The sequence below is a fragment of the Embiotoca jacksoni genome, unplaced genomic scaffold, assembly GCF_022577435.1.
Source record: "Embiotoca jacksoni isolate LCO1_2020_lvr unplaced genomic scaffold, fEmbJac1.0.p SCAF_8, whole genome shotgun sequence".
Lineage (NCBI taxonomy): Eukaryota > Metazoa > Chordata > Actinopteri > Embiotocidae > Embiotoca > Embiotoca jacksoni.
In genome coordinates this window covers 20693699-20708044 of record NW_027185436.1, presented here as the reverse complement: position 1 = coordinate 20708044, position 14346 = coordinate 20693699, and the positions used below count along the sequence as shown (strand labels likewise).

At 44.3% G+C, this 14346-nt stretch overlaps 1 protein-coding gene across 9 annotated transcripts in view; it reads right to left on the bottom strand.

The window, feature by feature from the left end:
* The window catches only part of fbrsl1 (fibrosin-like 1), a 269076-nt gene that overhangs the window by 96167 nt on the left and 158563 nt on the right, over positions 1-14346 (bottom strand). For 8 of the 9 annotated variants that reach the window (XM_069178423.1, XM_069178416.1, XM_069178422.1 and 5 more), the window contains exon 5: positions 6002-6031. The exons of the other annotated variant lie outside the window; for it this stretch is intronic. In XM_069178423.1, the coding sequence (XP_069034524.1) occupies positions 6002-6031 (30 nt within the window). The remainder of the gene's footprint in view (positions 1-6001; positions 6032-14346) is intronic. 9 annotated transcript variants of the gene reach the window in all.

Below are 14346 nucleotides of genomic sequence, written 5' to 3'. Positions count from 1 at the left end.
TCTCACTAATCCTAAAGCATCAACACACACAGACATGTACACACAGTGCACACGCATATACATTGCATACAGTATGTGTTCACACAAGATGACATACTGTATACACACATAGACACTTGGACACACAGAAATAACAGCAACAGCCAGTGAGCTGGGCTCCCCTCTTTCCTTCTCTCTACGACAGTAATGTGATGAGCACTACAGATGCTGTTTACTGAGGTCTGGCTGACACACAGGGGGAAGGAGGAGGAGAGGGAGTGTGGGATGGAGGAAGAGGCAGAAGGAGGTAGAGTCAGGGGGCTGGCAGGCCACAGCCATAATGAAAAGAATCTGGCAGCGGCCCACTGTGTGCTGGTCATGAGAAGCATGTGCCGCCGGGGGGCTCTACTGCTAATTTCAGGGGGCAGCCAAGCGTTTCACGCTCGACTTGTCATCGGGCCAGAGGGGGCATTCATACTGGGTGACAGCAATTGCGAGAGGGTGGGTAAGGGGGTCTGGGGAGGGGGCGGGGGGGAGCAGCGAGAGCGGGTGAAAGCTTCAGTCCCTCCCTGAACCTCCTGTCCCCCCTCTGCAATGATCAAACGTTATTGTAGGCAGGGTACAGAATTACAAATGAGTGTCCTGTGGCAACGGCTGGAACTGGTTTCAGCTACTCTCTTCGCTCTGTTCCCTCCTGAGGTGACCACGAGGGGCACACCTCATCCTCCAACCCCTGCTGTCCAAACAGGATTTTAAATACTAGTATCTGCATCTTCCTAGTTAACATGACAATAATAATCTGGTACAAAAGCAGGGGGGGGGGTTTATAAGGCCACACTTTCAGACACAATGGTAGTGCATGTGCATTTGCCTGCATCCCACGACTGGCTGTGCAATGCGGAAACAATCAGGAATGTTCTTCTTTTTATAATCCAGCCTATTAAACACATCTGATCCCATTTTGCAAGATTGCCTGCAATCGTTTGATACAACCACAAACAATAAAGAGTGACAGAATTTAACCATAGCTTCATGTCCTTGGTATCTAACTATTACCTCCATTTTTACAGCACTGGCAGTCAGTTAAAGGTGAAACGATGGCTGTTTAATCACTGGCATGGACTGGCCTGAGGATGTGGTGCACACATGGGGTTTAATTCACGATTCACCTCAATAAAATGAGCTGAAAATCACTGGAAATCAGGAGTTGAGATGAGGAAAAAAAAACATAGAGGTACAACACCCCGTCTGCTCAACCGGTACATCAGGAAGGTACGGCGATGCAGGGGCAGAGCAGGAGATACCAAGGAGTTGAAGCTAACAGCTGGCAGCCTCCCCCATAAAAAAAAAACTTAAAAAAAACGGTTGCCTCTAGTCTGGCAGTCAGGAGAATCAAGCGGGAGACAAGCCGGGATGAAAGGAGGAGTGTGAGAGATGGAGTCAGTAATGAAAGCTGGGTGGGTGATGGTAGATGAGTGGTTATGGTACGGGTTGGGGGGGGGGTTATTCTGAAACAAGCCGTCACATGAGAGAGAAAGGAAGGGATGGGAAACAGAAAAAAAGAGACGCAGAGCAATGTAGAGTGAAAGAGGAGCGAGGAAAGAGGGAGGCAGCCACATTGCACACTTCAGGCTGTGAATAATTTAGAGGAGCACTGGGGAGACGAGACGAAGATGAACACAAAACACTGGCAGCGTTTGACCTAGAGCTGCAGCTACATCAGAGCACATCACAGAGCGGAGAGCTCTCTCCCGCTCTCCCCTCTTCCTCCCTCCCTCTTCCTCTTTTCCCTCTTTTCCCCTTCATCTGCCTCCCTCTGTGTCAGGGAGGAAACAGCTGTACACTATTCTTGTTTCGCCTCACATTCTATGAAACTCAACAGAATGGCTGACAACTCTGTTTCATAAGGATCTCTCTCTCTCTCTCTCTCTCTCTCTCTCCCTCGCTGCTCAGGGCATGTCAGAGGAGTCAGAGGAGCCTCGCGCAAAATGGATATATGTACGTCCAGACGCTAAGGGTCTACTCCAATATATGTCTGTCTGCAGGTCCACACGGGACTAATAACACCATCATATAATATAAAGAAGGAACATTTTCCCAATTTAATGGGATGAAAGCATCAACTTCAAAGACTTCAAACTTGATTCTAGTTTCCTTGCTGCCATGACAACTTCTGTAATTTCCGATGTCAGCTTTATTTCTCTACAAGGGTTAAAACTACCACTTAGTTGTAAATATTAATTACTCCGGGTTTAACTTTCACCATCTTGAAGGTAATGATTTTCAGTTTTTCTTATGCTTATATCTTTGTTAATTGGATATCTTGTGGGTTTTGGAGTGTTGACGATGAAGACGTCATTTTAGGAAATTAGACATTTTACAAACTAAATGATGACGTTATTAGTAGGAATAATAATCATCTGATTATTCAGTAATGAAAATGAATACATAATTTGTTGCACGTACATGGCAATACATACATTTCAGTTAAGAATATACTTACAGTAACTGTTACCCAAGCATTGTGCCCATTGCATTTAGCTGCTATTAACACATTACTCATTTAATTCTATTTTCAATGAATGTATAACCTTTCTCACCTGCCCACATCAACACAGTCGCCGTCATGAGACAGGATGCAGTGAGAGCGAGGACCTGTACTGTGAGCATTGAGGACTGGAAACTAGACGGCAGCAGTAAATAACGGCTGCCCCACGTTTAGGCACAGAGAGGTTAAACAGCTCGTTCACGCCACCTTTGTCAAGGTGCCATAAATCACCTCACCTGCTGAAGAGTGCGTACGTTGTGTGTGTGTGTGTGTGTGTGTGTGTGTGTGTGTGTGTGTGTGTGTGTGTGTGTGTGTGTGTGTGTGTGTGTGATGAAAGGACCACTGGGCATCTGTGGTGAGAGTGACAGTTGGGCGGACAGAGGGCGGTCTGATCAACCCAGAAGGGAGGGGCCATTTATTACTGTAATTAAGGAACCGTGGGAGTAGACATGCTGAGATTGTACATGCATATGCACATACAGTAAATTCCTTAATTTGGTAGAAAAGATAAACACGAAGCACGTGGTAAACTAACACGGTCTACAGATTGCAACATAACAACACGACAATTTACTTCTCCTTTATTTTCTAACCCCCTCCCACCTTCCCTCCAACGCCTTCTCACTCCCTCTCTCACTGTCTCCTACTCAGTCTGTGTGGCTGATATTAATGGGACGTCCCTTGTTTGTAAATGTGCCAAGTTGTGTGCACCACTGCGGGCTGTCTATTATAGCAGGCCTCTGGGGCAGCGATTCCATATGGCGTCACATATGGCACTCAGCAGCATCAATTAATGTTGTTATAATACTGATTTTTATGAGCTGGGGTTTAACTCCTTTCCTCTTTTTTTCTACCCCTGCAGCTCCTCCTCTTTGCTCCCCCTACTGTCACTGATTCTCTGATTCTTGAAATGCCTCTCTTCCATTCCTCAAACCTTTGACAAACTGGCCTCTGAACAGTAGAAGATCCCAAAACTTTTTTGAGGCAAATTCTGAAAGCTCCTACCAGCTCTGTTGAATGTCGCTCAAAGAACTTGAACATGACTTCGTTCCTGCTATACTGCACAAGAAAGATTACATTATTGCCAATGTGTCACAATGTTTACATCTTCTCTGAAGCTGAGAATTTGATCAGTGATATATGAAAAGAACATGAGAGGGACAAAGACAGGAATTATACTGACTTAAAAATATGTTTAGGTTTCATTGTGCATTTGAAAGCAAACACCACATTTACAGCCCGTATTGTAGTTTTGGTCACATTAGGCCAGCATCACGAACTATTAGCGTGTTAAATTTGGCCTGTGTTTATGCACAAAGCAATAGGCAGATGGATGTAAGAACAGAATCTGAGGGGCCATTTTGTTCCCCAGTGCCTTTGGTGGTGGATCTGACAGGATGGGAACAAGAGCGTAGCAAAAAGCCCCGCTTAAAAAGCTCCCAGCCACACCAGCCTTGTCAGCGACGCCACAATTAGAGACTAGATCACTGGCGCTTCCCAGCGAGAAACATCTCACCACCACTCCTCAATGGAGCTCTTTCGTTTGAGGAACACACTCAAAGCGGGGTTTTAAAACGTTTCGGATGGCTAATCACTCTCAGGATGAAAGACCCTGGCGTGTTCGTTTGTCTCAGCGTGGGGAGCTTCCCTTGCCGTTTCTCTCTCTCTGATTCTGATTGTTTTTGTTCGCTTCTTTTGCAGCAGGCAGGCGAGGCAGGCGAGCTGGCAGGCAGCGCTGTTTGAAGGTGCAGTCAGACCCGAGTGCAGGCCTGACGCTTTGTAGTGATATTTCCAGCAGCACAATCTCATTACTTTTTGACGTGGGAGATGCGTGCAGGGGCGGATTGTCATTTCACGCTGTCAAAAGTTCCATGAGAGAACGGAGACGGGAATGGAACTTCAATGACCTGCATGCCTCTGGCTCATCAAGACTGAATATATTAAACCAAATAACACCGATAAAGCCCAATGAACCAGATCCTTGAAGATGCTTGTAAACTTAATGTCCAGTCCCAAGGGGTTTATCTGTAACCCTTGTAATCAGATCTTTTTCAAAGCCTTCTAAACCTGTTACTGTACATCCAGTAAGCCTAATTAACCTACGTATAACACTGCACATGCACCCAGGCAGCACATATACATATGTAACTAAGACAAACAGCCCTTTGTTTCCAAAGAGGAAAAGTCCCTCGGGCAGCATCCCACACCTCTCAAAACTGGTGAGAGTTGCTGAACATTTTCACATGGGACAATCATTGGCAGCTCCCCCCTTTAAAAAAAAAAACAAAACAACAAAACAGGGGGATGTCCCTTGAAGTTGATTTCACACGGACTTCTTTCAATACAGAGAGAAAATTTGCTCTGTTTAAGAAGCTGCCAGGCACTGATTGAAGCGGCCGGTTACCATGCAAACCCCAGCCTGTTGCTGGGGTGACTGTCCCAAAGTGCTTCCTGGGTAATTTTCGAGGTCACTGGTTTGTGCACGCCTATGTGGTGCAGATGGGCCCACCCTCATTCAAGGCCCAGCAGGAGTTCTTTCATTAGGCCCAGTGAATGGCCTCATTCATCCCCTTCACCTCAATTGGTCACGCTGCGTCTCCGCAGAGGGCCCAGGACAAACTTTTCTCTCTTTCCACTCACTGATCTTCCACGCACCACCCACCTTAGTCATGCTTCACTTTTGTTCAGAAGCATGTGGTGGCTGAGGCTTCAGGGCTCATCGTTGGCAGCAAACTACCTCGGACGGACTAAAACGTGGAATGTAACAGGCAACTTACTGTCTTTGTTTATCTTAAAGAATATTATGGAAAAAAAACCAACCTATGCATGAGACTGATATAGATCAAGATAGATATTTACAACCAATTTAGTAAATATCTATAACCACTGTATCATTAATGAGAAACATGCCCATGAAAAGAACAACAGCTCAGAGACAAGCTAGTTCTGAATATTACTTCCACTTTTTATGTTTGGCACTTGGACCTGCATGTGTGTTTGATTTCTGCTAAATGAATACATTTTGACTCATTGATTGATGTTCAGTGTGCAAGATGTTGCAGAGATTTTTATGTTTTATCAGTGCATTAATCCGAGTGCCAGCAGAACTCCAGCCGAATCATTTGCTCCCTAAATTACCACTCTCTCCACTGAGTCGCTCCTGTAGCTGCAGTGCTTAGCCATGCTACTGGCTGCTCTACTCCCTGCCTCCTTTTTGGCTTCCGAAGTAAGTCTCAGGTCTGGCCTAGTGAGAAGTGACTAATTGTCTTGAGTTGTTAGTGTGCCTGGAATGAGATCCACTTCAGCTGGTGACAGGGTGCACAATAATTTTGTTTCTCCCTTCCTCCTCCACTCTCTCTCTTTCTCCTTCTTGCAGCAGATTTAGCCCCTCTGCTTCTCAGGCTACTGAGCTGTAAAATTGACTGGACAGCAGGCAGTATACAGAATGAGACCTGGCATCATGGACGCACTAACCTTGAGGAGGGCCACTGCTGCTGGCTGCACCTAAAGAGATGGAGACAGAACGTCAGCCATATTGGACTGAGAAAGGTTAAAATGAGGAGGGAGGAGAGACTAAAGGCAGAGAGAAAGATAGAGGCCCTCGCTGAGGAAACAATATGACAGTTTAGAAGAGCAGGGCTAAATCAGCATGAGGATGGACATACACGCCACAAATAGACAACAGAGTGGCCACAGAAAGGACATGAAGAGAAAGCATGAGCACAATCCCACAGCTACTGCAGTGCATGTGAGCAGCGAGCATACCCATCAACCTTTGCAATTAATCAATCATACAAAAAAATGTAAAATGTCTGGCAAAATGTAAACATTTTGTAAAAACTTTGTATGATGAAAACATGTTTCTTTGTTGTTAAAAAAAAAAAAAAAAAAAAAAAAAAAAAAAAGCTATCCTTTGTAATGAAATCAACTTGAAACAAATCTGAGCAATCAATTACTATGAATCACAAATACACTGGCTGCGGTTTAGATGTGAACAAATGGGGCCTCAGTCCCTTACAGATGATATTAGTGCTCTGAGCTGCTCTCTCTCCACGAGAGATTAAGCAGGTTTGTACTCTCCCAGGCGGGCAGCGCTCCCCCCTCCAGGGTGCTGCACTATCATTTGCAGGAAAATTACTTCAGTAATGAAGAATCCAGGCCCATAAATCCTCATGGCCTCACCTTCCTCCGCCGCCCAAGTCTCGCTGAACAGCTAGTAAAAATTCCCTTTAAAAAATTCATAGTGCAATTTTGCTCAAATCCCTCCCAGCAAGCACAATTATGGAACTTTCATCTCAATTGATTTATGTCCTGGGTAAAGGGGGGAGGGTGGGTTAGTGGGGCAAAGGGTTGTGAAGGGGGAGAAAAAAAACAAGTGGTAAATCATTGTTTTTAAAAGGGAAGGTTTAGGGCTCTTTGTCGCGTTCACTGCATGCGTGTTGTCGTGCAGACGATGGCGAGGTGCACGGATGAAGGGGAGGAGGAAGAGGAACGGGAACGTCTGAAGGGTTTGAAAGCAAAAGTGAAATGGCAAAAAGGGAAGAGGGGAGGGAGATGGGGGTGAAAGGAGCGGTATTCCACTTGATTAATAACACTAATCAAATTATACAGTGTTCCACTGTGCCCTGAAATCTGGGGCCATAATGTCCTCTAATGGCGAGGTTCATGGAGCTAAACTTCAGAGGGAAAACACAGCGCTGACTGCTGCATGCTTTAATGAAGGCAGTAAAACATCCATTTCCAGAAGCCATGAAATGAAAGGCAAGATTGTAGATGTGCACCCAGTGGCTCCCCCACCGCAAAAAAAAAAAGAAAAAAGGAAGGCTGTTAACACAAAAGACAGTGTTGGAGAGAGCGGGAGAGACAGACAGCGAGATGCTGGGCTTTAAGAAGAGAAATGAGGAGAGAATAATACAAGTGAAGAGATTTAAAGGGCAAGAACACCAAGAGTATGGGGATATGAAAAGAAAGGAGCTGATGAAGTGAGGATAGAAAGACAGATTGGTAGATACTTTCAGTGCTTTATTTCCAGAGAAGTTCTCTTCTGGCATCAAGACAATCATCTGTGTCTGCTGATTATGGATGAGCCAGGCTGCTTTACTATGTCTGTTATACTTAGTGCTGCTGACAGCAGCCACAATTCATCACTATTTCGTTGCTGATGCACCTAACCACAGCATCCTCCCCCTCATCTATCTCAATACCGCTCCATTAGAAAATTCCTCTGTCCATCCAGGCGTGTGTTGTGTAGATCCATCTATCCCTCCACATGTCCAGCAGTCCAACCATCCGTGTGTACATTTGTCTAGTCATTCATCCTTCCAACCTTCAGTGTGTCCATTCATCCTTTCACCCAGTCATTCACCCTTCCATCTCTATGTCCATTTGCCCAACCATCCATGTGTGCATTCATCCAACCATCCACGCACCCGTACATCTTCTGTCGTTTTGCCTGTTGTCTGTATGTCCGTCTGTCCGTCCATCTATCATTCAATCCAGTCTGTGTAAATAGAATTCAACCCAGAAGAGATCTGACAATAATATTGCTCTGACCTTAGCTGTCAGCTAGCTACTGAAGCTAAGAGGTTGTTCTGTTGGCAGTGGCACACCACATGACTGACATCAATATCTAAGCAATGTGTACATGTCACTATGAACAGTGCGGTATGTAGTGCTGCAGAAAATGTCTGCTGCATTATAACTAACTGAAAGCCAATACATTCACATTCATCCAAAAGCATTACCGCTTGCATTTAATCTACTAAATTGCACATGCTACAAACAATCAAATCAGTCTCTTCATCTTGAGTAAAATAAACGTTCGCAGTCCTTGGGGCAAAAAATTCATCTGGAGAGCAAGAAAAAAGCAACAAAGCTGAGAAAACACAGATTGCTATTGTTATTATTATCATAATTACAGTTGTGCTTATCATGCAAGCGGCCTCAATCAGGATGAAATACAGTTTCATTTGATGAAGCTTCCTGTTTTGACTGGCTAGAGTTTGGGAGCCACACACTTGGGTTGGTGTGCCAAAAACTCAATCAGGCGCAATTACATAGCCATCAGATAGAAATGTAATTGATTTGAAAGCTGACATGAGATATAACTACATTACAGTGGAGGCACAGTGGGGAGGCTCCTTGGGGACAGGTCCTACGGGGAGCTCATTACCGCCAAGCTTTGAATTATTGAGTGCTAAGGCAGTGACATTGAAGGATAGAGGCGGGCGATTGGCTGTAACAACTCGCCAAGTGTTTATCTCAACTTACAGCAACCTAAGACATCTGAAGGAGTTATCTGCCCGTGCATTAATATTGCAAAGGAAGAAGTTGTAATGGTTTATAATTGAAAGGGTTCAGGCCAAGGTGGAGTCCACGTGTGTACATGAGGCCTCTTATTTCCACCTCTAATACCTGTAATGAGTGCAACAAAAGCCAAATAGAATATCCTGTTTTGTTGGCAAAAAATAGTGACTTCCAAAATGTACTTTTAAATACAGTAGTTTTTTTTTTATAATGTCATCTAGTGTGATTGCTGCTGAGCTTGCTACTTTCATAGGTACTTGTCTTCTTTTTTTTTTTTTTTTTTTTTTAATAATTCACCAGTACTTGTATTATTTTAAGAGTAACCGTTCCACTTTGACCACGTCTCAGCTTTACAGACACAAAGAGCTTAAATTAGGTGAAAACCTCCCTTGAGTGAGGGGGGTTGAAGAAGCACATCTGCCTGACCCTGACCACCAGCCTACGGGTCTTTTCCCCAAAGTGCTGAGAGATGACTGTTGAAAGGATAAAGATTTAAGTCACTGCGGAGGGCCGTCTGTATCCCCCAGGAAACTGGTGACTGCCTACCTCTGGGAGAGCTTTGCCCCCTAGGCTTCTGCTACTGATCTCCCTCTGTCTCTCACACTCTTTCTATCACTCTTCTCTCTCTTTCTCTCTCTCCCTCCTCACACAGCCCTCCTGTGAGCTTTCTCACAAAAATGAGAACTCAATTAATTCAGGCGAAATGAGGACGAGGGAGGAGGAGGCGGAGGCCCAGGGAGCCCGGAGAGAGCAGAGAACGAGCGAGAGAGGAAAGCCGAACAGAGCTGCTTGTCGATCTGCGGCCTGGAAACAGCAAACAGAGCACAGGGTGACTGTGCATGTGCATTAAGTCTTTAGCGGAGTTAATCCTGTCTGCAGTTTAAACATGGCTGATGAACGAACCCTCCTCATTACAGATGGGGATTCTGGGTAAATAGGCGGGTCAGAGGGAGGCAGAGGGAAGGGGAAAAGAACAAAGCCTGCAAGAGGTGACGGCAGAGCTGACATGATTAAAAACATGCTGACACTCAATCCCCAACATGTTTATTACATGCAGATTGACCTTTTGCTAGAGTTCAGGCTTGAACTGACAATTTACCTACAAAGGAACAACAGTGACACAGAGTATAAATGTATAATCTCTGCACTAGATCTCCTCACAGTAACCTACATAGCGCTATAATTAGAAATACCTTTTTAACCTCTCTTTAAGCACGGGGGACATCAACAAACTGGGGTTTGAAAAAGATTGCTTGTATGTCAGGTCATGAATGCGACCTCTGACCTATGACCTTGAGAACAAGGACCTCATGCTAAAGACGCAAAGTGCCGGCGCATAGACAACAGCCATCAATCTTGCGTGAGCTCGGTCACCCTGCTTAATGTTATATTAGGCTGCTGCAAGCCACCACACAACTCAGCTAATTTTCTCACAGGCTTGCAGAAAAACTGGCAGAAAACCAGGTGTTAACATAAACTGTCGCCAGGTTTGAGGTCACCAGTGCACACACACACATGCGCGCGCACACGCACACGCACACACACGGACATACGCCGCAGTTATAAAATACACGACACGACTGCAATGTTTCCAGCAGCTATATATGCTGGAAAATAAATTGACACTTCCTTCATCTGGAATGTTTTTAAAGTACACACCTATTTCTGTGTGTGTCAATGAGAACTCAAACAAAAAAACAAATAAAAACAAATGACCCATTTTTACTTGTAAGCAGTGAGATGTTATCTCCAGTGCAACGATGTTATAAAAGTAACCACTTCCCTCTGACAGAGTGTAAACATCACAGTATTCTGGGATATTTTTATGTTCCATTTTGACTGCAGTGCATATATTACAATGTTCTAGCGGTCCCGGCTCTAGGACAAGGCTAGTAAAACAGGCGAGTCAGACAGTTCCAAATTTTCATATGATAAATACCTTGCATATAAAGAGCCTGGGGGGGACTGTGGTAAATGTGTTTCCAAGAGAATCAGTCTGCCACTAGTACTTAGAGTGATTGAATAGCCCTGTAAACAGAAGCAGCAGACTTGCTTGACGCTCTCTGGGAGATACTAATATAGTTGTACTTCCAGGAGCTGAAGGGAAGGATGGAGGCGGGGCGCTGGAGTTCATGAACTGAACGGGGAGCGCAGGAGCTTTTAAAATTACCCTGTCTCTGCACTTGGCCCAGTATCTGAACTGAAGCTGCAGAGTAAAAGCACAAGACTGTTTGTCGAAGTACGTCAAGTAAGTCATAAGACACCCTCGGTCAATGGCGGATAGTGTTCCTCGCATTAGCCCAAATTAAAATTAGATCTATCTTTAACAATCTAATAAAAAAATGCCATATGACGACACTTTCCCTTATTTATGATGCTTTCCGTCTTTTCTACAAACCCCTGAGGAGGATACATTTGCCTTTGTAAAAGCTTGTAAAAGGACCTCTTTGCTCCGCTAGCATTCCAGCATCATTACTATCTATAAAACTCATCACAGTCAAAGATAATTTTTTCCAGATCTATGTCCAATCAAGAAAAGTGTGGAGACTTCAAGTAGTCTTGTTGATGTTATAGGTCAAATAAGAGCCAATATGAGCATGAAAATGAATTAAGCACACAATTTAGCACTTTAGCTGAAGGCATGTCTTTGTGTTTTCACCACACATCAGCTGACATTGATACTTTATAGAGCCTAAGGTTATTACACTAATAACAAACTAAAAAGAGGGCCTGAGTTTGGGAGCTTTTTCTAATGAACAGAAGCATGGAGCATTTTACCACTCAGCAAACAACTCGGCATGTTTATTATTCGGTCCTCCAAAGCTCTGACAGCAAAAGGAGTGCTGACAACACTGACATGTGGATGTATTCTAAAAGTTTAACCCGCTTGATGTCATTTATCTGGTGAATAATTGATATTTAATTTGAGATAGTGTCAATTTCCACAGAACTCTAACAGGAAGCAGGGAGACGCAGCAGCAAGAATTCACACTCTGCAGCTATAGCACTTTTTTGGTGGTGAGCCGTTGTGAAAACGTGTGAAAAACCCCAATCTATGAGCCCATCGTGCAAACGTGTATCACCACAAAGGGTGCTGCGAGTTCTTAAGAAAGCAAGTTATCTATATATGGGGTCTAGCCACAGCCCAAAACAAACTGAAGCCTTGTTCTGTGAAACAAACACACAAGTTTGGTTTCATAGCTTCTGAAAGTGGCACATAAAAAAAACGTGATATATGCGAGGAGAAACAACGGATGCTCCAGGACAGAGCATTTGAGGTCAATAAACAATTTGATAAGTATAAAAAAAAAATATGCATCTATATTAATAAGATCTAAGGAAAATTTGTATAGGGTAATGTGACCATAAAGCTTTTAGTCCATTCCCTAGATACACACCTGAATCCCCAGACACCTGCACCACATCTCCTCTGACCCGAACATGAAACCAGGACAAGAAACACTATGCAACCATTTGGTTTTGTTTGTCCTCCTGGGGCCCGTCTTGGCTCTCGGAAACCTTACCCTGGCATTCGCTCTAATCCCCAGAGAATGAACCGCGGGGCCAGCGGCATACAGATAAAGCACCGGGTGATTGCGTATCTGTGACAGACCACCGTTGTAGCCTCCGAACGTGGCCCCCGTGACACCGCTAATTTGACGTTCCTTCTCCTGCGCTGCACTTGGCCTTAACGGTAGCCTCCCGTATCTACTTACATCTAGCTGGTTACCTTCGAATAACAAGAGCTGCATCAACTGATGCACTTGAGCAGAATTGCACACAGTTCATTGGCTTTTGGCTGGCACTGGCAGAGTAGATGACAGCGGTGTGCGGTGCCGGAGAGTATCAGTTGACCCAGACTAATTATTCATAAGGCCTTGTTGTGATGGCTGCTTCTCAAGTAAGGTCAGACAGGAGCTTGGGGGAAAACAAAAACAATTCCTTCTAAAATAGAGCTGACACCGCTGGGTAAACTACCAGAAACGAGGAAAGAAAATCTGATGCCTCAAAAGGCAAAAAATACCACAGCGCTCTCAGTGTGACAGCTGTACATTTACAACTGGAGATTTTGTTTGATGGGATGGAGGACATGATTTAAAAGGGATGCTCATGCACGGCTGAGAGTAGAGATGTGCTACTCCTTAAATAATATTACATCTGGTATCCTCACAACCACAGGCAGCCATCGCCTTTAAATTTGTAATTAACGTACTTGTGATTTTGACAAATGGGCCTCCAGATTGATCTTCAAAGGTAAAAATACATGTTGTGTTCCCAATGAGGAGTCTACGAAGTACATCTGATGACAAAGCCTTGTGTCCAGATGTTTGGAAAAATATTCAAAAAAATACTTTTGAGGGGAGTCTTTGACTGAGACATAAATTTAATGACGCCTGCCAGGAAAGCAGAGGGAATGCTGTCCACCTTTGAGCACAGATGAACTGCTTTTTCACCTCTATTTACAATCAAAATGAACCGCAGAAATGTGTACCCACAAGCACACAGACACACAAAAGGCCCACTTATGAGCAAGCACAATAGTGTGGCAATTAACGGCTAGAGAGAGGGAATTCTGGATCGGTTACAGTTGTTGAATGTTAATTACAGCGTTTTACGGCATTGAGGAGATAACGAGTTAGCGCCTGGTGACAGCAGCGTCACGTCCTTTAACGAGAGCCGTGGAAATTTATGAAACTTGAGATCAGGGACAATGAGGCGTTACTGGCTTGTCAGACGCTCTCCTGCTCACCCTCCCTTTGTCCTAATGAAGGCAGACACTCGTTTCTTTCTCTTCTCCGCTTGTTCCGGTGCCATTAGCCCGAAATCATTATTGTTCATCGAGGAAAGTAAAAAAAATTCAACATTCGGTCCATGTCCACTCTAAATACCTTATCATCTCACGTCAGCGCTGCCATTGCCTGATCAGCTTCTGTTACAATTGTAGGGTTGGAAAACAATAACTAGGAAACATGTGGACACGTGAAGGTAAAAGATAAACATGGGGTCACATTACAGATAAATCCCTGTCTAGGGCAGGAAACATAGCGGGTAGCCAGACAAATGCGAGTGACCATTCATTCCTGTCTATCTAAACAGTGAGGGATCAAGAGCTTGGTAAAATCCATGGGGTTAATATGGTCATGTTGTGAAGCCTAGTTTGGAATTTAGGTTAATGGAATCATTGATAGGGATCAGCTCTAATGCCCGCAACGCTTAAGAGGATCCATACCTCATGATTTAGACAAATCCTGGGCCATTCTTCAGAGTTTCCCCCACTGACCATGGCAAAAACTCTTTGGAAACAGACACACACAGAAGTCTGCAGATTTCTCTGGGTCTACACAGCCACTGCTAACTAGAATCCCCCAGGCTGTATGAACAGCCGAAATGGGTTTTATAGAATATTACATCAGTTACACTGGGGCAAATGTGGGCCCCATTGGAAATATTAAGCCTAATAAACACATAAAGAGAGCCTGTTTTCTTCTTTCCCTGGCAAATTACTCTAAAGC